Here is a 25566-nt window from a genome sequence, read left to right as displayed (position 1 = left end):
ATGTCTCAGAGGTTAAGAGCCCTTGATGTTCTTTCAGAGGTCCGGAGTTCAGTTCCCAGCAACCACAGGGTGGCTCACAACCATCTGTAATGAGATCTGATGCCCTCTTCTCACCTTCAGGCATACATGCAAGGAGAACATTGTAAATGTAATAAATAAATCCTTTAAAACAACAACAGAAAGCTCAGGTTCTATGGTCCTTGAAATGGGGTTTAGGTGAATAGACATAGTTTGGTCTGGTAGGTAGATGTTAGCAACCTGCTCACCCTTAAGCCTTTGAATTATTGTGGGTAGATACTTCTTGGTCGGATTTGAGTCAACTCCAGACAGGAAATGACATTCAGTGTAAGCCTAGTTAGAAGCTCATGGCTGTGGAAGTGATGGAGCTGGTAAGCCAGCTACTGCTATTGTTGGCTAGTGGACATGATGCATCTATCAGATTGCCTTCTATAGGCGTTTATGTTTATCTCCATATGTACTGGCTATTTTTGTGTCAACTTGACACAGCTGGAGTTATCACAGAGAAAGGAGCTTCAGTTGAGGAAATGCCTCCATGAGATCCAACTGTAAGGCATTTTCTCAATTAGTGATCAAGGGGGAAAGGCCCCTTGTGGGTGGGACCATCCCTGGGCTGGTAGTCTTGGGTTCTATAAGAGAGTAGGCTGAGCAAGCCAGGGGAGGCAAGCCAGTAAAGAACATCCCTCCATGGCTTCTGCATCAGCTCCTGCTTTCTGACCTGTTTGAGTTCCAGTCCTGACTTCCTTTGGTGATGAACAGCAGCATGGAAGTGTAAGCCGAATAAACCCTTTCCTCCCCAACTTGCTTCTTGGTCATGATGTTTGTGCAGGAATAGAAACCCTGACTAAAACACCATATATCAGTGCTGCCGTGAGCTTTAGCCAGCGTCTCTTTGCAGTAGACAGTCGTAACTGCGGAAACAGCTGCTCAAAGGTTCAGTAGTGACTGCTGGATGCTCAGCCTGAAATGGGCCCTCATCCGTGGCTCAGGGAGCTTCACTGAAGATCAGCAGAATGAATGCAGAAGCCACAGGAGGAGGTAGAAGGCTGTGGAAGTTCGTGTTTCGACTGGGCTTGACCTTTGCACTCTTGAACTCAGCACAGGCCTGCTTCCCTGTACACACACACACACACACACACACACACACTTCTGTCATGAAAAGGGAGAGGTTCATGGGGCCCTGCCTCTCTTGGAGGATCCACAAATGCTGATGGTTGCTTGGGGGAGGGGACAAGGAGTGATATTTTCCAGTAGTATCACCACTGGTAAGGCAAAGTGTCCATGCTGCTGTAAACAGCCCTAAAGAAACTCGGAGGACACCAAAATAAGACATGAAGTCTGCCTACATCTTTCCTTGGAGTACATATTAATTTCGGGGATGCTCATTATCTGCCATGTGTTAGTTAGGGCCTTGAGATTCAACTCTGATTATCCAGGCTCAGCCCTTGCTCTCAGAAGCCAATGGGAGGTGATGGTGCTCTAATGGCAGATGTGTCCCTGATACCATGGTATAGATGCTTAATGCTGGATTGGGAATGGCCAGGAATCACAGTGTTAGCCCTCTGGGTTATTAGAGCTGCCCAGTGGCCAGGGTTTCGATTGACCTGCGTGGTTTCTTGCTGCTTGCTCATTCCATGCCCGTTTAGATAGTTAATCACTCCGAGTCTCCTTCACCACTTGCCTTCTAATTCAAGGACTCACAGTTGAGCAGTGGCCCTGGCTTTTCTGAAAGACAACCAGTGATGGGCTTGTGGAACTGTCCCCTGTGTCTGGGCTCCCACTGTGGCTGCAGTCGGGACAGTAGGCCTGGTCCCTTGCTAAGTGGATGCTGGATGCTCTGGAAACCCTGTTTCATGCTGCTTTGCCTAGCATATAATCAAATGGAGCTGTCTGCTGTGGACAAAGGGAGCCTCTCCCAAAGCCCCGCCTCCTGAACAGCTGGGAGAGTTGAGAGGGAGGGAGACATTGAGGAGAGCCTAGGTAACTCACAGAAAATGTGGCTCCTGTAGAAGAAATGAAGTGGGACGCCTGGTGGCTTACTCTCAGCAGCACCCCACCCCTAGAATAAAAGACAGCAGGCTCCTGGGAAGGCGGAGTTGATTTACCTTTCTAATGGGCCTGCTCAGTTTCGTGTATCTGAGTCTGAATGTTTAGGGTGAGCCCTGTGCAACTGATCCCTGAGGGCCCCAGAGGGCAAAAGTTATAGTGGCTTGGAGAGCAGAGCCAGTGTATAGTAGGATCTTACTCAGCAAAGAAGCTGCCTCTCTTCCCATACACAGTAAGTACAAGTAAGACTGCGGAGACATTGGAGCCCTTCCTATGGCTCTGCTTACAGAGAGCTGAAGTGCTCACTGGAACCTAAGATAGAAGTGCAGATTGGGACTGGAGAGATGGCTCAGTGGTTAAGAGTACTGACTGCTCTTCCAAAGGTCCTGAGTTCAATTTCCAGCAACCACGTGGTGGCTCACAACCACCTGTAATGAGATCAGACACACCCTCTTCTGTCATGTCTGAAAACAGCAACAATGTACTCACATCCATAAAATAAGTAAATAAATCTTTAAAAGAAAATAAGTACAGATGGAGGTTTGCTTTGTAAAGGCATGAGCTTTTGATACTTCACGTTGATACTTGGTTATGAGATGCATGCAGCTATCAGACATGGCTCATTACCTCCAGAGCAAAGAGCAGACCTGAAGGCAGGAGCTGAGTATTGCCATTCATAATTGGATGCATGGGCATACCATGGGTCAAGTCAAGAAGGGATGAACATAGTATCTGGTCCTTGCTCTCCTGGAGAGGCAAAGTCCCACTGATTAGAGATGGTCTGGCCTTCCTGTTTGCCATTTTACAGGGAGAGATGCAGAGGTCCCATATTGTTTCCTCTAGAATGTTCCTGAATAGACTTCACTGGTGAATGCGACTGACTCGCCAGTCGCGATGCTGGCCCTGCCCCATAGAGGGCACTGTTCTTGCCTTTTGAGCACTTGGATGGGAAGTCTGAGCATCTCTAAGAGTTAGATGCTAAGACTCAGCCCCTCTCTCCACGAACACCCAGCTTTACATCTCCTCATGAGATCCTGGGATGTCTGGGAGAGGTTGTGTATAAGGCTGAGCACTGGACCTAAGAAGTGAATCCAGGGTTTACTAGAAGGCGCTTGCCTTGGACAGGATCTTGTCTGCCTTTGCTCCCCTCTTATGGAGTCAAGCATACACAGTAAGGTGAACTGCTGCATGCAGTAGGTTGCTTGGGTGTTTCTATGACACACAAGGCTAATTTTAATAACGAAATTACTCCTCACTATCTTGTGTGCTTTTGACATATCTAACTCATTTAATTCTGTGGCAGTCTTACTGATAGATCTGCCTGTTTTTCCGAGGGGGAATCTGAGGCCTGGGCTCTTAAGAGTTCTGGGTGGAACCTTTAACAAGGCAAGATGGGGTGGATCATCTCCTGGTTCTGACCTATCCGACATAAATCCAAGGTGTAGGGGCCCATCTTGACCAATGGTGAATGATCATCATGGAGCTCCCTGGCTAGAGCTGGGCTTGCTTGTCCCTGGGTGGACCAGGAAGATCCTAGCCTATACAGGGAATAATTTTTTTTAAATATCTATATTTCACTGCTGGTTCCAGTGGCTCATCTTCTATAATAGATGGCATAGACGAATTTTTTTGTTCTGGTCCAAGCGACTTTTGTATATATAATGAGAGCAAAGTGTCATTAGAATGAGAAGAAATTATTTAAAGGAAAATAAAGGGAATATTGTGTATTAACAATGTGTTCTGCCTGTTAATATACACACGGAGTGTTTAAGATCAATGTGAGAGTGGGAACTCAAACTTGAGTAATAGAAATAAAACTACCTTGGTTGAGCCATAAATAGGAGTTGCAGAAACTCACATGTGAATTTGGCTGTGGGCTATCTTGCAGCGAAATGAGAAAAAGAGTCCCAGTGAGCCATTCTGTAATCAAGTGTGCACCATTAAAATGGAGGTAGGTCTTCATTCTTCTTGAGTTTCATGCGTTTAGCAAATTGTATCTTATATCTTGGGTATCCTAAGTTTGGGGCTAATATCCACTTATCAGTGAATACATATTGTGTGAGTTCTTTTGTGATTGTGTTACTTCACTCAAGATGATGCCCTCCAGGTCCATCCATTTGGCTAGGAATTTCATAAATTCATTCTTTTTAATAGCTGAGTAGTACTCCATTGTGTAAATGTACCATAATTTCTGTATCCATTCCTCTGTTGAGGGACATCTGGGTTCTTTCCAGCTTCTGGCTATTATAAATAGGGCTGCTATGAACATAGTGGAGCATGTGTCCTTTTTACCGGTTGGGACATCTTCTGGATATATGCCCAGGAGAGGTATTGCTGGATCCTCCAGTAGTACTATGTCCAATTTTCTGAGGAACCGCCAGACTGATTTCCAGAGTGGTTGTACAAGCTTGCAATCCCACCAACAATGGAGGAGTGTTCCTCTTTCTCCACATCCTTGCCAGCATCTGCTGTCACCTGAATTTTTGATCTTAGCCATTCTGACTGGTGTGAGGTGGAATCTCAGGGTTGTTTTGATTTGCATTTCCCTGATGATTAAGGATGTTGAACATTTTTTCAGGTGTTTCTCTGCCATTCGGTATTCCTCAGGTGAGAATTCTTTGTTCAGTTCTGAGCCCCATTTTTTAATGGGGTTATTTGACTTTCTGGAGTCTACCTTCTTGAGTTCTTTATATATATTGGATATTAGTCCCTTATCTGATTTAGGATAGGTGAAGATCCTTTCCCAATCTGTTGGTGGTTTTTTTGTCTTATTGATGGTGTCTTTAGCCTTGCAGAAGCTTTGTAGTTTCATGAGGTCCCACTTGTCAATTCTCGATCTTACAGCACAAGCCATTACTGTTTTATTCAGGAATTTTTCCCCTGTGCCCATATCTTCAAGGCTTTTCCCCACTTTCTCCTCTATAAGTTTCAGTGTCTCTGGTTTTATGTGAAGTTCCTTGATCCACTGTCTCTTGTGAGACGATGCCGGGGCCTAGCAAACACAGGAGTGGATGTTCACAGTCAGCTATTGGATGTATCACAGGGCTCCCAATGGAGAAGCTAGAGAAAGTACCCAAGGAGCTAAAGGGATCTGCAACCCTATTGTTGGAACAACATGATGTACTAACCAGAACCCCGGAGCTCTTGTCTCTAGCTGCATATGTATCGAAAGATGACCTAGTCGGCCATCAATGGAAAGAGAGGCCCATTGGACTTGCAAACTTTATATGCCCCAATATAGGGGAATGCCAGGGCCAAAAGAATGGGAATGGGTGGGTAGGGAAGTGGGGGGCGCTATGGGGGACTTTTGGGATAGCATTGGAAATGTAATTGAGGAAAATATGTAATAAAAATATTAAAAATTAAAAAAAAACAAAAAAAAGAAGAATATAATTTTAAAAATTAATGAAAATAAATTAATTAATTAATTAATTTTAAAAAATGGAGGTAGGGTACAGGAGTGGAGACAAATGACAGCTGCCCAGAAGATAGCCAGGTAGTGAAGGAGCATGGGTCTTTGTCAAGGTTGTTTGAGCTGCGTCGTTTGCTCAGGAGGTCTAGTGAGATGGCTCAAAGATCCTCCTCTTTACTTAACATCACTCAACTGATAAACGCTTCAATATCCTCTCCTTGCCATAGGGTAAAGCATGACACTTAATGCCAACAAATGTCCATTTTGCAAGAATCTTGCTCATTTAAGAGTGGCGTGAGATCTAGTTCATTGCTGTGGGGCCTGTCAGGATGAGTAAATCATTGTGCGTGTTGGTTTCAGGTCCAGGCATTGGCTGCATAAGTGGCCCTCTTGCATGATAATCAAAACCTAGCCTTTGCATGTAAGTAATTATTTAGAACTCGTTTCTATATATATATATATATATATATATATATATATATATATATATATATACATTGAATTTAAAAAAATATATTACCATGGTGGCTTAGTTGACAAAGTGCTTGCCATGAAAAAAATTTAGATTTGACTTCAGATATATAGTATCTAAGTAAAAAGCCAGGCATGGAGGTGCACAGCTCTAATCATAAGGCTAGGCAGGTGGAGACAGAATGGTCCTGGTGCTCACTGGCCAGCCAGTCTAAGGGAATTGGTGGGCTCCAGGTTCAGTAAGAGGCCCTGTCTCAAAACATGAAAGTGAGGGACAATCAAGGAAGAGGCCCAAGGTTGTCCTTGGCATTCATACACATAAACACACATGAACATATGCACACACATATATACCATGTGCACAAGCATATGCAGATTCCTGTACTGTACACAGTCTTGTTCATTTGGGAAAACTGAATTACAATGAATTATGGACCCAGTAATAACAACCATACTGGACTCCCTGTAGTCTTGGGCCTATGCACAGTGCCTTGAACAAAGGCCCATCTGTATGAGGAGGGACTTCCTTTATAATGTGTCCCTGAGTAAGGACGATGACCTCTTTGAGGTAGTTGTTCTGGGTGATTGAATAGTCCAGAACACGATTCTCATGGCCTCTGCTATTCCTCATCCTGTGGAACTTCTGTCTTGGACTGAAAGAGCTGCCCGAATTCCATGCCCTTCCTCCTGGGATGCTTGGAGGAGGAAGCATTCAAGACTGATGAGGAAAGCTGCCCATGGGTACCCGTTTCTTCCTGTGGTTTGACAGGTGGAAACAGGGAAGTGACTGGCACAGAAGTCCAAGGCACTTCTAGCTTGCGACTAAAACTAGACAGTAGACTCCCAAACCAAATGCCCTGTCTACTCACCTTCTCTCCAGCAAACTGAGAGGCAGTTATGTGGGCAGGGCCCAGAAATGAGATGGTATATGATGATGGAGGGCATTAGGTGCCTGGAACCACCGTTAGGATCATCAGGAGGCAGACTCATGTGCGTGGTTTCCTGATTGGACGGGTGGCACACTATTGGATAAAAGCTTATTCACATAAGAACAAAACTTCCACCTGTTGGTTCTGCCCACTTCCAAGCAAGCCTACAAAGCTTGTGTTGGTATCCTTTGTGACAGCCCCTCCTTCATCCCACTCTTGACCCTCCTATCCACTTTAGTGGGTTCTACGCTCCACTGAGCTGTGGTACCCACTTTGCCAGAGAACTCTTGGACTCTGTGTCCTCATCTTTCATCTCATCTGATGAATGATCTGACCCAGTCTTACTCTGGCCATCAGCTTTTCAAATGTTCACTGTGACACCTCTCTATCTATAAGAGCATGTAAAATTTCAGAACTCAAGTAATGATGAGGAATTTCTCAGGGACTAGAAAAGATTGGCCATCCCTTCCTCTCTGCTGCATCTCATGAACGGTATCCATGATGACCTTCTCCACTTACTCCTTGCCCTGAGCAATGCTGCGACATCTCGGGGGTTGGAAAACTCCGTAACTGTCACCATTCACCAGGGGATAGACAGATTCATAAAACCATTTGCAACACAGCAAAACTGCCCATTTATCACTAGAGCTCTAAAACTATTGACCGGAAGTGGTCAGAGGTCCTTAAATATGTTTTCAAAAAAGAGCTGGAAGCAGCTTTAGAGATGACTTTGAAATGTTGATGTGGTGGTGGGGAGGGAGTGTCAGCCATTTCTGACTCCTCTGTCCTGTTGGCAGTCAGCCACCACACAGGCTGTTGGGCCTTCATTCAGTTTGAGGCTAATTCTTGATAATCATCGGTGTTGTTTGTGGAGGAATATATGTTGCCATTTCTCGAATTAGGAATATTAATGCATTATCACATACAACACTCACACTGGTTCTGAGAGCAATGTGAATGACTTTGTAGCAGGGGAGCCGGGTTAAGAACTAAGCATTTTTTCACCTGCAGCTAAATAATGATTATATGCATTAAAGTCTTGTCTCCTTGTGTTTTCTAGATGTTCTGAGTGAAACCCATCAAGTCATCTATGAAAATGGTGGCCCTATCGTTAAAGATCTGTGTCCGCCACTGCAATGTGGTGAAGACCATGCAGTTTGAGCCATCTACAGCTGTGTATGACGCTTGTCGAGTCATTAGGGAGAGAGTACCTGAGGCACAGACCGGGCAAGGTGCGTCAATGGTTATTCATTGGCTTCTGAAAATGTGGTTGGATGTCCCTTAACTCTGTAGCTAAAGGGACATGCCTAGTCACATTTTATACATCTTCATTTCAAACCAGGCAGGGAGGCTCACGTCTGTAAGCCCAGCACTCTGGAGGCAGTCAGGCTGGTCTCTCTGAGTTCAAGGCCAGCCTGGTCTACATAACCAGTTCCAGGCTATCCTGTACTACATAGTGAGATCCTGACTGGAGGCCTGGGGGGGGGGGCTTTTTACCTTACTCCTTGATAAGAGCAAGGCTTTCATTGTCAATGACCACATTGACATTGACCCTGAGTCAAATATGGATATTATGCCTGTTATCGGGGCTCTCTTTGGGTGAGTGAAAGAGCTCTGTAATTCATAAACCACACATTGATGTCTCACTGCCTTGGTCAAATAACATCCTTACCTGATACATACTGACTCCATGTAGCCTCGGCGCTGCCTACAAGCCTTACAGTGCAAGCCTTTGAAAGAGCTTCATGAGTTTTACCTCAATTTGTAAACTATTTTATTTTTAATTATGTCTATGTGTGTATATCTACATGCAGGATTATATATGTGTGAATGCAGGTACCCACAGAGTCTGGAAGAGGGCATTGTTTATGATATTCAGATTGCTGAGTTTTGCTAAATTAATCAGAAATAAAAAATAGCTGGCTAGTCCCTCGCTGACTGTAAGATCTGCTTGCTCAGTCTCCCTGATTCTTTTCCATTCTTTTTTATTATTTTCCAACATTGACCGTTGGAACTTCCTTTGAGCTGAATTGGTACAAGTTGTGGTGAAGGCCTCTGTAGACTCAGAAATACCTTCCTGATGTGTTGTGGGAACCCCACCCTTCTGAAGGGCCCTGAGGATTCCAGTTACATTAAAGAAAAGATGACCTAGGGAGATGATGGCTCAGCCAGTAAAGTGCTTGCTGCACAGGTTCCAGGGTCTAAGTTGGGTCCCCAAAACCTACATAGGATTGAAATGATGACCTGTGAAGAGGAAACAGGAGCATCTCTGGGGCCTTTGCCAGCCAGCCTAGCTGTTAGCAAATAGCAGGCCAATGAGAGGCCCCCATCTCAATGAACAGGGTGGATGGCACTGTTGAAGAATGACACCCAAGGTTGACCTCTGCCCTGCATAGACATGCCTGTGCACCCCTCCCCACCCTTCACACACTAGGAAAAGTCTAGGTAGGAAATCACCCCGTTCCTCTCTTGCCCCAGGCCTCTCCAGTTTCACACAGTAAGAGACCTTTATAGGGATTACTAAGTTTAATTCAACTGTTTTCTTTATTTTGTGACATTTGGTGGCACATAAGCTTCACCCATAAGGAAGTCCTGAATAGCTTGTTGTTGCTTTTTGAAGCTCTGTTTTGTTACGAGGTACTCAGCATATAGCCCAGTCTGGCTCAGTCTTCCCACCTCATTTTCCCTGAGGCCAAGGTTACAGAGCGTTTGTTCACCGCCACTCTGTAGACAAATCTTTTATCACATGCTCTTTTGCTATGGCCCATCTTCTCTGCTTTGCCTCAGTGGCCCTGGTCAGAGGTGGTTACTGCCTCCATTTCTTTATCCTTCCCTGTGATAGCCTGGGTAAATGAGTCTGTGACAGCAAGGACTAGAAAATAAAGACAACTTCAGTTGAGATGCAGCATGCTCTGTTCCCAATGATTCTCTAAACTGCATGCGTACCTCCAGCCCACCGGTCCATATGCTCCAACCTTGCTGTGGGCATTGATTCTGCTGGGAGGCTCCTCCCGGACTGCTTCAGGGGAGTGTGTGGTGCTATGCTGTGGGTAAGAAGCAGGTCTCTCAGGTAATGGACAGTATCCTCCTCCTTTTCTGCATCAGTACACTTGGTCCAGTGATGGATTTGTCGCCACTTGGCCTCCTCTTTTCTGTCTGTTTTCTAGCTTCTGACTATGGGCTGTTTCTCTCCGATGAAGACCCAAGGAAAGGGATTTGGCTAGAAGCAGGTCGGACACTGGATTACTACATGTTGCGGAATGGGGTATGTTGTTGCTCTTGTTTTCGTCTTAATTTTTTAAAGTGTATGTGTGTGTGTGTGTGTGTGTGTGTGATTTGATTGCATGTGTGCCTGTGTATACCTTCTTGTGTGGTACCAATGGAGTCCAGAAGAGGACATTTGGTCCCCTGAAGCTGTAGTTACAGGCTATTATAGGCCACCATCTGAGTGCTGAGAGTCAAACCTGGGTTTTCTGGACGAGCAGATAGTGCTCTTAACCAGTAGGCCATCTCCTGAGCACCATTTTAAAAAAAAATTTTTTTTTAAATAACAATTCTTTATTGTGTGTCATTGTGAGTGAGTGTTTGTAAAGACAACTTTCAAGAGTTGGTTCTCTCCTTGCAGTATGTGAGGCTGAAGAACTAAACAGTGTTGGTGCCAAGCACCTTCACCCACCGAGTCACCTTGCTGGCTCACTGGTCCTATTTTCTCTGTGCTTCACTACTGGGCGGCTAGCTGTGGAGTCCCACATCATGGCAGCATCTACTCCAAGAGCTTCTAATTAGTAATTAGTAATGCAGTGAACCTGTGTGGCTGTTTGGGTGGTGAGAAGATTCTAGCCATCTAAAGTTCTTGAAATTCCACGGTGGGGTTGGAATGGTTCATGGTTAGTATGCTGAGCTGTGTCTCCAGACTGAGCAGCCTTTCTAGGCCAAAACTGGGCATTAGCAGTTGTGGGATGAGCTACGTTATCTCCCTTGAGGAGATGTGATGTATCTCTGGGCTGCTGTAGAAACTGAACCTATGTGGGCATACAGAGATACCCTAGCACGGCCCAGGCCTTGTGTGTGAAGAGGAAGCTTGAACTGAAGTGCAGCTTCGCTAACTCTCAGGGACAGAAACAAAAGTTACCTCTGTGGTTTAAATGATGAGGAAAAGGGTGGGGAGCATTTGTCTCCCTTGACCCCCAAGATCCTAGGGTTTCCAGTGCCCGATGAAGTAGGCTTGTTAGATTGGCCAGGGTTCCAAAGAGCAAGAGTGTAAGGTTCGGTTAATTTGTGGTACTTCTTCCCATCTGTAGCTTCTAAGAGGTATAATGAAAAAGAGGTCTGCTATTTTGAAGTAACTCCCAACCTCATTCCTTTTTTTTTAATCTTTCCAACATCCTATTTCACTGTTGTCTTGTAAACCATTCCTGCTTGGATATGCACTTAATATGAAGCTTTGTGGAGATAATATTTATGTCTTTCATTTGTAGACTACGTATATAGTAAATATATACAGCAAAGATTCTGCAGTAACATTTTAAAAATAAATGATCATTTTGTGTGTATGGGTAGCAAAAAAAAAAAAAATAGTCCCTGATGACAAATATGACTTTAGATTCATTTCCATTGAAGTGTCGCCCTCTCCTCTGTCTCGTTATGTCGCTCTTTCCCCAGCCGCTGGAGCACATAGCCAGCTTCACTTTAGATAAAGTAGGTTTTGGTCATTGTGAGCTACAAGTATTCCTTCTTGGAGGGCAATTTCATTATAAGAGATTTCCTCAATCCATTTGAAGCCCATTACTTAGCTCTCAGAATTCTGAGTGCTAGATACAGCAGCACCCCCATGAATACTTAGGAAGGCTTTCAAAAAAAAAATGTTGGACAAAGGAAGACATAGGCATCTTCTAGACTTGATTTCCAAAGAGAAGTGTCCCATGCTGTTGTGTTTTTCAATGCAGTATGTGGTGGGTGGGTCTTATGTCTAGGACATTCTGGAGTACAAGAAGAAACAGAGGCCTCAGAAAATCCGAATGTTGGATGGCTCTGTGAAGACGGTGATGGTAGATGACTCCAAGACAGTGGGGGAGCTCCTGGTCACGATCTGCAGCAGGATAGGTGAGCCCCTCAACCTTGTCCCTTGTCTACGCCCACCCTGCAGTATTAACACACGAGTTCTGCCCACACCCAAGAGATTCTGTCATATCTCCGTTTGCTAGTCTTGGTATAACACTTCTCACCGAGCCTTACCGAGCCTCACCAAGCTGTGGTTGAGAGCTTTTGTTTCCCTTTGCAGAGTTTCTCAATAGAAATGATTTTCTAATCATTTCCACCTTCCCCACTGATGGCCACTCACTCTTAAATTGTCATGGTAACAACCAGTGTGACTATCACAAATTTGTTTCATGTTGCTTCTTGTCATTTTCTCCAGAGACCAACCCTGCCTCTTACCACAGGGTGCCCTTTAATTGCTGTGTTGAAAGGAACCTTACCTGTCCTAGCATTCGCATCCTGGAAGGGCCCAGTTCATCTCTACGCTTCTTGATTGTCAGAGTTGCAGCTTGTTCTCAAAAATTAATGGGGGCTAAGCAGTGTACTATACACCTTTAATCCCTGCAAGCAGGAGGCAGGGACAGACAGGTTCCTGTGATTCCAGGGCCACCATGGTCTACATCATGAGTACCAGTACAGACAGGACTACATTGTAAGACTATGTCTCCAAATAAGTAACTATATAGATACAACTTAATGGAGCCATTAAGCTCAGTGGGAGATGGTGTTTCCTTCATGTTTTGTGTTTGATCTCAGAGAAAGAGACAGAGAGAAAAATAGAGGAGAGGGGTATATATAAGTGTGTTTGTAGAGAAAATTGTACATAATACCTTGAATCTGGTTTCCCAGCCTAAAGAGCTTGTGTTTATGCAGGAGCTGTGAGGTGTGTGACCTTCCTGGTCCCCAAGTGAGGAAGGGCTTTCCCAACATGAACCCTTTGCAGTACCCCTGGCCCTAAGTAGAAGTTGGTAGTGATTTAATCATGTATAAATATAACCAAATTTCCATTATTAGGAATAACAAATTATGAAGAATACTCTTTAATCCAAGAAACCATTGAAGAAAAGAAAGAAGAAGGGACAGGCACACTGAAAAAAGACAGGACGTTGTTACGAGATGAGAGGAAGATGGAGAAGCTGAAGGCCAAACTGCACACAGATGATGACTGTGAGTGTCTGTGGGGGAGACTGGTGGCCCAGGTACACAGTCCTTAGGAGCCTGGATCCACCGCCACCATCCACATGACTGAAAACTGCTTTTTGGTTTGTTTCTGTTTTTTTTTTAATCTGCAAATGTTCTGATTTGTCTCACTAAAAGACAATACTTGTAAACAGCTTTTAAAGTGACTATAATGATGTTTGACATCTAAAAAGAATCCATTCATATCAAATACAAAAATTGTGTTCATAATTTCCTACTATCTTGCAAAAATGTAATTATTGTTTCGGGTCTAAATGCAGCTGGATAGCATATCCACTTAACTAAGCAAGCTCCTACTCCGTCGTTTTTACTTTCCCCTTGGAATTCGTGTGTGCATGACTGTGTGTGTGTGTGTGTGTGTCGTGCGTGTGCCTGTGTATGTTTGTGTTTGTGTGATACAGCCTTTCTTATGTTGTAACTATCTGTCTATAATTATATATCTTTTGTGTCTCTATGAATTTCTTAGATGTGGAGGCTTGCTTAGGGTGTGTGTGTGTGTGTGTGCGTGTGTGTTAGTTAATAAACACTCCTTCAGCAGAGAACTTCCATCAAAAGGTTGTTTCTGGCTATCTTTGGGGGAGATATTTGTAGTCTTTAATAACCCACTCCCTAGATCCATTATTTCCTTAGAGATTAAAATCATGAGATTGGTCTGTCACAGGACAGTCACTTCCACAGCCACATGGATAATGTGTACAAAAGTAGCAGATAACATCAAATGTCCCCAAAGCTCTGCTCTGTGGTCCTTGCTGCCCACTGTCCCCTGGGAGGGGCTTAGTTCATCACCTGGCCTCCTTCCCTCCCAGCCCCCCCCTCACCCCCCATTCCTGCTGCAGCTCTGGGTGACATCATCACTTTCATAATGTTTATCGATCTTTGGAGGGCCTGCCATTTCCTCTGAGTCCTCCTCTGCTCTCTTCTCTTTCTACCTCATTAAATTTCCAGTTACAGACTTCTTTCCAGAAGCCTTCAGTAGACAAATCTCAAGGATTTATTAATGTGTGCGCAGTACCCTCCCAGGTGACTCTGGGAGAGGAGGTCTGTCAGACAGGTTACTTACGCCAGAGTTGCTTAGCATTTGGTGAGGTTGGTCATAAATACTTAACACAGTGAGTATGGTGTGTGTGTGTGTGTGTGTGTGTGTGTGTGTGTGTGTGTGTCCATGTGCACGTGCGTGCATGAGAGAGACACAGAGACAGAGAGAAACAGAGACTCAATGAGGTGCGGAGGACATAGAGGGCTTCAGGGAGTGAGCAGAGGAATGGCTGATGTATATGTCTATACACCACAATGTGAGGACAGGATTCTTAGGATGATGTCAGAGGCAAGCTGGCCTATGGGTACAGATATCATCTCTAGCCTTTAGTTTTGAGTCTCTGTACCACCACCACATAACTTTAATATTCTCCCTATTTCCTATCTGAGAGCAGAGAAACTCGCTATGCCTAGTGTCTTTAAACCATTTCACTAGATAAGACTGAAGTAAGTACTTGATTCCAAGGAAAACTCTTAAAGTGTTAGATATTTGTCTTGTTGCTGTGGTCAGACAAGATCTTTAAGTACACGTGAGATGGTTCAGTGGGTAAAGGCACATTCCAACAAGCCTGATGATCTGAGTTCAATTCCTGGGACCCATATGGTACAAAGAGACAACCCATTCCCATGTGTCCTCTGGCCTCTACATGCACTACACAACATAGCCACATCTTTTCTGCAACATACACACATTAGATAGATAGATAGATAGATAGATAGATAGATAGATGATAGATAGATAGATAGATAGATAGATAGATAGATAGATAAAATGTAACTAACAAAAGAAAAGCAAGAAAAGCAGCTATTCAAGGAAGGGATTGCTCTGGTTTGCCTTCCAAGGGGTATGTTCCATCTTGGCAGGGGCAGCATGAAGGGACAAGAAGAGGCTGGATGCTCATCCTGCATCCTCAGCATCATCAGGAAGGAGGGCCAGACTTTAGAACCCTCCTGGGAGACGCCACCTGCCAAAGCTTCCACAGTCTTCTCCCAAACCACAGCCAACTCAGCACCCAGAATTCAGACTCTTTCAAACCAAAAGCTTGATTTCTTAGTACAAAAGAAATACAAGTAGCTTGTGAAACGAAGATCAGTTAAATGAATACAGTTGTCTCCCAAGGCATCAAAGGCCATGCAGGAGGAACAACAAAAGGCTTTAGAACTCACAGAATGTGGCCCACTGGTTAGTATACTGATGAGGGTGTGCCTTGGAGAGGCAGAACACCAAAGATTACTGCCCTGAGGACTTCATGCCGTTGGGAATCTTTGTTCTGCTTGTTGCCTTCACATCCCTCTTCATCTAAGAATCACATGGAAATTCTAAGGGGGCCTCTAGCCCCTCACTGGGCAGTACCACTGGCACTCACAATAATAATGCTGGATCTTTCTCAAGCATTGCTGCTGGAACAGATCAACCATTCAGTCAGCACCCTTGGAAAGAACTTAGAAGCGTAGATTGTCAGCCATGACCACCATCCTTAGAAAGAATTTGGAGATGTAGACTGTTAGTGAAGTTAGGTTAAGATGTTTTCGCTAGTGGCTCTGATGTAGAAAATCCTAGGGAACAATTTGAAGTTCAGAAAGACACACTCGTGTAACAGTTAAGCTAGGGATTTTTTTTAAAGCCAGGGAACAAGAGCAATGGCAGTCAGACTGGCACTAGCTGACGAGCATCGTTTGCTAAAGATGGGCTAATCGAGGTGATAATTGATTTCGTATACCCATTTTTGCTCTCAGCTTCATGCTATGGTTTAATAAAAATTGGTGAGGAATAGATATGCATTCTGAGAATTTAAAATAGAAATGACTGTAAAAGTTTATGTTTGTGATTCTTTTACGATTTTTCGAAGACTACTTTTTTTCCTAAGGTAAATAATAAAACAATCGATCCTTTCTTTGTAGCCACAGATTGCAGCCTGCCAGTAAGAGAAAATTACCTCACTTGCTCACACTTTGTTAATCTATAGCTGGTTGCTTGGTTACGAATGCATGTGGATTCTTGGGAATAATTTGTCTTCTTCACCTCTGATATGTAAAATGGTTTTCATGTAAAGGTATTGGGGAACATACTGTTTTTTCACAAATATTCACTAACAGAAAAATAGAATGTAGTCATATTGTAGCTTCTATACTGCTTGAAAGATTTTGCTGGGATCCATAAGTTGTGGGAGAAAAAATAAAGTCGTTGGAGTCAGCTCGTTGGAGTTTGCTCCATTCACCAAATTTGTGTGTGTGTGTGTGTGTGTGTGTGTGTGTGTGTGTATGTGTGTGTATGTATGTATGTATTCATGCATGCATATGTGTGAAGCTGTTGGAGCTTGTCTTGGTTCATCTACTCAGGGAGAGAGAGACAGACAGACAGAATGAGATTTTCTTCCCCTTATTTCTTTTTCTCCAGTTGCCGACTGCCATCAGCACTGGCCCCCTCCACCTACTAGCAATATCAGTCCCCAGTTTCCAACACTGTGCCCCACCTCAGTTTACCCTGCATGTCAAAACTGGTCTTGACACCAAGGCCGAGAAGAGGGTAATGATGGCTACTAGACCCCAACTCAAGAAGCTCCAGAGGGGACCAGTGAGGGCTGGAAAACCAGCAGATTATACCCAATGCTAATTCCTACTGCAGCCTGAAGAATACCTCTGGACTCTAGATCCTTTCTGTTGTGTAGGATTTTAGTATGATGGGGGTGGGGGAGTCAATCATATCACAGAGCTTGAAGAGCATAATTCTTCTATAGGAAGCAATTGTAAGCAACCAACTGCATTTATAGAACTCTGTTTGCACATCAAGCTGTGGCAGTGAGTAGCAAACAATGTCCTCTCATCTGTTTGATGTTGCAGTAAATTGGCTAGATCACAGCCGGACATTCAGAGAGCAAGGCGTGGATGAAAATGAAACATTGTTGCTCCGACGGAAGTTCTTTTACTCTGATCAGAATGTGGACTCGAGAGACCCTGTGCAGTTGAACTTGCTTTATGTCCAGGTATGGTATTTAGGTGATCAGGGGACAGATGGATGTGGTGGTTAGCCCTGATTGTCAGTCTGACAGGATCTGGGGAAAGGCGTCTCAATAAGTTGTTATCTAGCTTAAATTGGCCTCTGGGCATGTCTTGAGGTAGAAAGACCCACCAACTGTGAGTGGCATTATTCCCTAGGCAGCAGATTCTTGATTGGATAAGAGAGGAGAAAGCAGGCTAGGGGCTAGCATACACCTCTGCTCTTGACTGGATGTAGAGTGATAAGTTGCTTCAAGTGACTGTTGCATCACTTAACATCAGTGGAAGACTGGAACCAAAGTCTATTAGCCAAGTAAACTCTTTGTTCAGTTGCCTTTGTCATAGTATTTTATCACAGTAGCAGAAAAGTAACTATTATGTGACCTCGAGAAGACTTCTGCCTGGTCTTGTGGTAAGTAAGTGTCCATTTCTGGGTCCCACACAACTGAAGGAATCTAGAGTCCACAGGTGCCGTTCTTCAGTCCCTCCTGGGGATTAGCATTGGGTATGATCTGTTGGGCCTTACTGGTCCTCTCTGAGGCATTGGGACTCAGTGGCCATGGCTGTGCTCTTCCTGGCCTTGGGAGACAGTTGTGTTAATTTCACCAGCCATCGTTTTACAAGCTGACGTCTTAGAATACAAAGGAATATTGGCTAGAAAATCAGTACTTCTCATTAGCTTCAAGCTATCCTCCCAGTCACCTTTTAATGTCTTTGCTCTTAACTAATTGTTTATGTTAGAAAATCCCTTAGCCCCTGAGTTGCGATCTCCTAGCATATGGTATGGGCTTTGCCCTTGGAGTGATTCTTTTGACTGGAGGAAAATGTCACCAGTGTTTCTTTAGAATTTCATTCCACCTCAAATTCCTTCTGTCCTTGCTGTTACCTACTTGAGATTAGAGATAATGCAGGGTTTATAAGCTGCATCTCTACCTTCCACCTGTATTGAAAGTAAGAAATTCATTTACGTGGGCATTTTAAATTGGCAAATTCCCTTACCTGTTGCATTCTTGTTTGCCTGTTTACTGTGTCTACTCTTGAATTTAACTGACAGAATGGCTGGTTGCAACACACACCGAGTTACAACAATACAGACCACTGAAGGTCTGAGATACTATTTGCTGACTCCTGCAAATAGTGAATGAGGCTGGAATGCAGAAAGGAAGGCAGCTAGCAGGGCAATTAGAAGAGACTACACATTTAGAGCCCAGAGTGATAGCGGAGAGTACACATCTCAGAGGGTTCTGGGTCATGTAGCTAGAGCAAAGGAAGACAGAAACCCAAGTGATAAATGCCAACAGCCCCATGTTTCAGGAGAGAGGAGCAATGTAGCAAGCGCCCATTGTAAAATCCTTCATTGCTGGCCCTCCCTACATGGCCCCAGGCAGCACTCCTGTCTGAGTGAGGGAATACACGATCTGTCTCTCTCCTTGGATGATTGTGATGGTTTTACCTCTTCGTGGATATGTTTCTTGCTAGCCTTATGACTTAGGCTCAGGTGGAGCAAATCATGTTTCTAAGTCAACCCATATGAATCCAATCGTTTCAAAGGATTTCCATTGTCTGGTCCTTTCTTCATTTTTCATAGTCTCAGCTGCCTTCCAACATGTTCAGTAGGGTTTATTTTTTGTGTCATTTGAGAATTGGCGACTGTAGTGCTAATGCCCTACAGCTGTTGCCCACTTTAGGAGGAGAATCCAAAAGCTTGTTTTCTTTTAGCCTTGATTCTACCTTCCCCCAACATTCACCATGCCCTCATCATCTACAGTATCTGTCCTCTGTGTCAGGAGCAAGTAACTCAGGAGAAGTGCAATGGTTCCCAGCCCCTGAACTTCCTTCTTGTGTTTCAGGCTCGGGATGACATCCTGAATGGCTCTCACCCTGTCTCCTTCGAGAAGGCCTGTGAGTTTGGTGGGTTCCAAGCCCAGATACAGTTTGGACCTCACGTGGAACACAAACACAAGCCTGGATTCTTAGAGTAAGTGTCCCACCCCGTTCTTCTCCTTCTCCCTCTTTTCTCCTCTTTATTTTTGAGGAGGAACCGGAGAGGCCCCTCCTTGTTCCAATTGCTTGTGAGAATGTTGACAGTCTCTTAACCGAGTTTAGAACCCCCAATGCAGACTGTTGTTGGTAAGGTAAGATACGTAAAAATACAGAATGGGGGTTGTCAACTTTATTCGTTCTTCATTCCCATGGTAGACGATTCTTTGCTGGAGTCTACCATACTTGGCCAGTTGGTTCCCACATCTGGCTTGTTTTAAATGTTGGGCCCTCACGCTGGATAATGGCTAAGCTATCTTACCAGCCAAGTTTTGAATTCTTTATTAGAATTTCAAGAGTTCTTAGTTGCTTCGAGAGTCACAGTGTGCACACACAGAACTGTCTGTAGCCTTGTTTCCCCTTTGGTCCTTGATTCTCTTTTCTAGACTGATGAGGTGGTTTCTTTTCCCTGGCTCTATACTCTGGTGTCTCCATAAGAAGCTGATCCCGCAGCTGCACTGTGACTATTTAGAACGTGGGTCTTTGGCTTCCCTTTCTTAGGAATACCCTGCTGAGCAGGCTGCTGCTTCCCTGGGGAGGGGGGTGCCTTTCCCTTGCCCTGGGTCTAGACTTCCCTAGGGCCTTTATGTATTGCTTTCTCTGATGATGTTTTGTATCTGTTGTCTTCTCTCTCCTTCCCCCTCTGTTTCCATTTATGAGGGTAAAAATCTCCGAGTCTCATCAGTGTCCCGTTGTCACTTAGAGTGTGACCCGAGGGAGTTGGGAAGTGGGAACAGTATGTGAATCCTGTCAGAGGAGGGAGGATTCACCCATGTCAAGATGTCCTCAGTGGGTCATCTGTAGTACTGAGGTGGCTTGAAGGAGAGGGTAAGGCAAACCCTTCTCTGGCCCTTTACATTCGCTGCGGTTGAAGCAGCCTGTGCCCTTGAGAAAGAAAACCCAGCTTTTCTCCTGAGCTCAGGCAATGTCAGACAGTACAACCTGCTATGTAGTCCAAACTGAGCTGTTACAGGCAAGACACTACAATACTAGGTTGAGTTAATGAAACCCCGGGGGCTTTTGCAATATGATGCTTTATGCTATAATATACATTCAGCGACCTTGAGTCTGAGGTGGCCTTGAGCAGTTCCTGTTACTCTATTCAGTGTTTCCCAGATGAGTTATCTGGCCAAGTGCTCCTCTGGGCCCATTTCTCCACGCTGGACTGGCTTCCTTCCGCAAGAACCTGGGGAAATCGGCCTTTCTGTTCTGTGACACCACATGCCTTGCTGAAGCCTTGCTGAAGGCTTGGGTTCTCATGGATTTTACATTCACACATTCAAACCTCACACTCATCCCATCTCTTGGCTTACCTTTGCTCTACAGTGACTGCCAATGAATTAGAGAAAGTGGGGGGCAGCTTAGTGAGACCAGGACACTGTAAGGAAAATACTTGGTTTTAGGTTTTCCTACCTGCAGCCGTGCGTGAGCCTGGTGGGAAGAGATCTAACCAGAAGCCTAGGAGAGCCCAGTGCCATCCTGTTCATCTCATGTGACCCTTTGTCAGTGTTGGGCAGCTAATTCTCCCGGTCCCATTTTCACTGTATGTGAAAAGGAGTTAGCAGAGGAGAAATGCATTCATTTCAAGAATTTTCTTCAACCAGGGCTGGGAGATGCTCAGAGGTTAAGGTACTTGCCACACAAACATGAGGACCGGAGTTTGGAGTTCAGCACCTATGCTGAAAAACAAAAATAAAAACCTATAAGCCTACATGAGGATTCCTGGAGCTCACTGACTAGCCTGTTATGTAAATCAGTATGTGAATATGTGAGGGACTTTATCTCAAAGACTAAGGAGGAGCGAGATAGAAGCAGACTTCCAACAGGAACCTCTGTCTCCCACAGGCATATACAAACAAACAGGACCATAAATATGCACACATGTACACACACTCCTTTGGCCTTCGTGATATTGTGTTATGTCACCCGGATTGTGATGGGTGTTCCTTTCCTTTGCTGCTGGCCACGTGTCCAGCAATTATTCTGGCTTTGGTCTGACGAATGTCACTGCAGTCTGGTCTCGTTGTAAGCCGAATACTCTCACCAACCAAATCGTCTTTCCTGGGCCATCTGACCATCTGACAGCTGATGTAAGGTGCAGCATCCCTTCAGACTTTCCTTTCCCAAGATGAATCCGGCACCTTTCAGTGGTTCGCGTCCCCTTGCTCTGATTCTAAATTAAAATAAGCTCATTATGCCTAGTAGCAATTATCTCTCCTCTTACATTTGATTTAGTTTTTAATTAGACCAGATCTAGTCTAGGTAATGAAGCTTTCTCATTTACTGTAGATACTTAATTGTACATGTTCCTGTTCCTACGGTATTGGTGAAAATCCTTAGGAGGTGAGACCCTTCTTAATTAAAACAAACCTGCAGGGCCACACTGCTGATTTATACATTGAATGTTGGATGTTGTTTTTACCTACGTTGTTCCTGGTGGCTGGCTAGATCTGGGATAGGGGAACTATGTGTGTGTGTCTCTGTGTGTATGTGTGTCTGTGTGTGTGTGTTTGCGTATAGCTGTGATCTCTACTATCCACCCAAACAATTAAGAATTTACAAACTTAACAATGGGAAAGTTGAACTTGTAAGAGGGCCAGGCTGAAGAGAGCCCTTGGGAATATCAGCCATGTAATTAGGTGAACATGGTGTGAAGGAGTGTGCACAATGAATGTATTTAATATAATTTAAAAACAATTTTTTTTAGCATTTGTGTATCATATCAACACAGTTGGGACATTTCAATAAAAATATCTCCTAACTCTCTTCTAGCTTTTCAAGTGATTTCTAGACTCAGTACCACACTAATGAAGATACTCATTTTGAAAAACAGAAACCAGTGCCCAGGCATGGTGGGTGGTACATGCCTGGAATCCCAGCACTCAGGATGATCCCTGCAAGCTGGAGGCCAGCCTGGACTACTTAGCAAGTTTTAGGCAGGCCTATATTACATAGCAAGATCCTGTCTCGAGAGGGTGGGGGAGGAAAGGAAAGGAGAGAAGAAAGAAAACAGGCTGGCAAGATGACAAAGTGACTAAAGATGCTGTCCACACAAACTTGGCGCCTGCATTCAGTCATCAGAGTCCATGCAACAGTGGAAGAGAGCGCTGACTCTGCAGAGTCGTTCTCTGGCCTCTGCATGTATTGTGGCATAGCTGTTCCTGTGTGTGTGCGCATGCACACGCAATTTCAAATTCAAAGAAAAGGTAAGCATTAGAAACAAAAAGACCTTTATACTTTCAGGAAGAGAAAGACTACTCGATGGGACATCTACTCTGAAGATGGGGTAGTAAGTGCCAGAGAGACAGAGCTGGAGCCAGAGGAAATCCAGGTCTCCCTGTTTGAGTTTGATAAGCTTCATCTACACTCTAGACTTCCCTATGTCACACACAAAGACCCCCAGGAAGGAGCATTGTATCAGAGGATGAGGGAACTACCACATAACAGCAAGAATCTTAGAATGGCTTTAGGCTTTTCTGTGCTTAGAAAATGATCAAAGACAATATGCCATGCATGGGGCTGGAGAGACCATTCAGCAGTTAAGAGCACTTTGGCTGCTCTTACAGAGGATCTGGGTTGGGTTCCCAGCACCCACAACCATCTGTAACTCCAGTCCCAGCAGGCACTATATGCACATGGCGCGCATGCGCACACACAAGCTAATGTTCATACATACAGAATAAAAATGAATCAGTGCTTTTTTTAAAAAAAAGATTTTTTTAATTTAAAAATGAGATTATAATATAATTAATTTCTATCTCTCTTTCCCTTCCTCCAAACCTTCCCAAATACATCCATGTTCACTTGCAAATTCATGACCTCTTTTTTTCGTTACTTGTTATTACTATATATGTATATATACATATATATTCCTAAATATAGCTTGCTCCGTCCATATATTGCCACATGTATGCATGTTCTTCCTAGCTGACCATTTGATAAATAAACAAATCTTTAAAAACATCAGCATTGTTCTTTAATTCACTGAATACCTTCGTGTGTGTGAGGCTGCACTAGTGTAGAGAAGACAAAAGGGAGATACCACATCCTAATTCTTAGTGGATTTCTTAGGTCTACTCTGTATGTTTTTTTTAAGCTTATCTTTAGTATTTATATGTCTGTGCATGTGTTGGTGCATGTGTGAGTAGGAGCAGAGACCAGAGGAAGGTATCAGTTCTCTTGGAGTTGAGGACATGGGATTTTGCCAGCCACTTGATGTTTGTGCTTCAATCTGAGCTTCAGGTCCCACAGTAGAGCCGTAAGTGCTTTTACCACACTGAGACACCTCTATTATGTTAATTGCAGGGTGGGCTATTCAAATACTGAGCAGAAACTGTTTCTAGAAAGATGGGAAGAGTCTGGTACAGGAAGTGATGCTGCTGAGAGAAACTGACATGGTACGTGTCAGTCTAAAGAACTCAGAAATCAGCAGCAATGTGAAACATTGTAACAAGGACTCTCTTCATGACCCTCGAAAGCCTGAGGAAAATATTAAGGGGTGTCGAGTAAAAACCTTCCCTAGGCCTTTTGTGTTGGTGAGAGTTACTGATAAACTTGAGACCTTAGGTCATCTGTTGTAGGTGTGACTTGAATGGAGGTCATGCTAGATTAGTGTAAAGAGTTCACTACATAAGTCTATTCAGTATATTCGTGTGTTTGAAGTTGTTCATAATCAAATTATTGAGGGGATGCCTATGTGTAAGAGCCTGGGTTCAGTTCTCAGCATGGCAAAATTAAAAAATATGGAGAGCAGAGGGTTTAGCTCTATTGGTAGGATGCTTGCTTAGCCTACACAAAGCCCTGATATTCACCTCTAATCCCAGACTCTGAGAGGTGGAGGCAGAGGGGATGGGACTCAAGGCCATTCTCATTTGTTTGAGTCCACAAGCAAATGCTTTTTCACAATGTAGTTGTTTTTATTTTGTGTGGGGATGTTTTGCATATATATATATATATATATATATATATATATATATGTACACATATACATACATACATACATACATACATACACACACATATAAACTGAGAGCTGTTATTTAGATGCTGGGAATTGACACCCCCCCCACCCCAGTCCTCCACAAGAGCAGAAAGTGCCTTGACTACTCAGCCATCTCTCCTGCCTCAAGCAATCCTGAAAGTCGAAAAAGCCACGAGGTATCACATTTCAGAATGTATGAAAATACAAGTGACTTTTCAGAGGAAACAAGACATCCCAGAATATGCTTCTTTATGTTTAAAACTACATCCACAAAGAGAGACTGGATGAATTATTATTCATAGATACATGAAGGCATAAGACTATGATAAAATATTCCTGAGAACAAATGCCAAGAAAGTAGCTACTGTTAGAAATACCGAAAAGGAACCAGGTTTGATGGCACATGCCTGCAAACCCAGGACTCAGAAGGTTGAGGCAGGAAGATTAGAAGCCCAAGGTCACTCTTGGCTACCTAGTGAGCTTTGGGCTACATGAGACCCTGTCTTAAAAAAGAGATGGCTCAGTGGTTAAGGGTGCTTGCTGTACAACACAAAGCCCCGAGCTCACCATGTGGCCACCCTAGCCAATAACCAAGAGAAGTGTTAGAGGCAGGGTACAGAGGCAGGAGAATACCCGGGGCCTGCTGTCTGTCAGTCTAGCTCAGGCTTGTTATCAGCAGAATAAAGTAGAGGATGGTAGAGTGGGACATCCGTGTGCATGTGCCACAGTGGCATACACAGACACACACAACAAAGCAAACGTGGTACCATTAACACGGACCTCTTCATGGTGAGGATATAGATTCCACAATTAACATCACTTTTCAAAACGTAGTTGCAGTAGTCTGGCTTTGAGATGGGAGCCTGGCCTACTCACATTTGGCAAAGGTGAAACAAGGTGTTCATGCCAGGCAAAAAGGGTCTCCGCATCTGTGTGAAGGTAGTGTCCATTGGTGGAGGGAAGGGTGGGCAGGTAGGTAACAGGCAAAGGAAGCCTCAGATTCATGCTTTCTGGCCAGCCTCTGTTCCCTGTGTGGCCATTCCAGGCAAGTATTTACTGAGAAAACAAAGCAACCCGAGGCATGAATCTGTGCTCTGAAAGAATTCGGAGTGTACTTGGAAATTTTCCCCCCACAAACTCTAGATAATTCTACTGTCAACAAGCAAAGCTCTCGGCACAGTAGGAGGCCTCGAGTCAGTTTTAAAACTGGCAGCAGTTCAAATAGTACTTCCCCCTTCAGAGCTGGTGTGCTTTTGTAGAATCTTTGGCTAGAATCTGTGTTTCCAAACTAACCAGGAAGGTGGCCTTTCAACCTAGGCTCTTCTTCAGCTCTGCCTTGCGCCCTGCACCTCACCCTCTCTGCCTCACTACATTGAAAGTAAAATGCAGGAAGAGACCCT

General features: G+C 44.2%; 1 protein-coding gene across 6 annotated transcripts in view; it reads left to right on the top strand.

Annotated features, from left to right (window-relative positions):
- The window catches only part of Tln2 (talin 2), a 425612-nt gene that overhangs the window by 230350 nt on the left and 169696 nt on the right, over window positions 1-25566 (top strand). For all 6 annotated transcript variants that reach the window (XM_085844756.1, XM_085844751.1, XM_085844753.1 and 3 more), the window contains 6 exons: window positions 7937-8108; window positions 10044-10141; window positions 11850-11979; window positions 12928-13080; window positions 16990-17132; window positions 18996-19123. In XM_085844756.1, the coding sequence (XP_085700882.1) occupies window positions 7967-8108; window positions 10044-10141; window positions 11850-11979; window positions 12928-13080; window positions 16990-17132; window positions 18996-19123 (794 nt within the window). In that variant the 5' untranslated portion in view covers window positions 7937-7966. The remainder of the gene's footprint in view (window positions 1-7936; window positions 8109-10043; window positions 10142-11849; window positions 11980-12927; window positions 13081-16989; window positions 17133-18995; window positions 19124-25566) is intronic.

Source organism: Mus caroli, unplaced genomic scaffold, assembly GCF_978045245.1.
Source record: "Mus caroli unplaced genomic scaffold, Mus_caroli_1 scaffold_11, whole genome shotgun sequence".
In the NCBI taxonomy this organism is placed as follows: domain Eukaryota; kingdom Metazoa; phylum Chordata; class Mammalia; order Rodentia; family Muridae; genus Mus; species Mus caroli.
The sequence above is the reverse complement of the archived record's forward strand: the minus strand, read 5'-3'. Positions and strand labels throughout refer to the sequence as shown.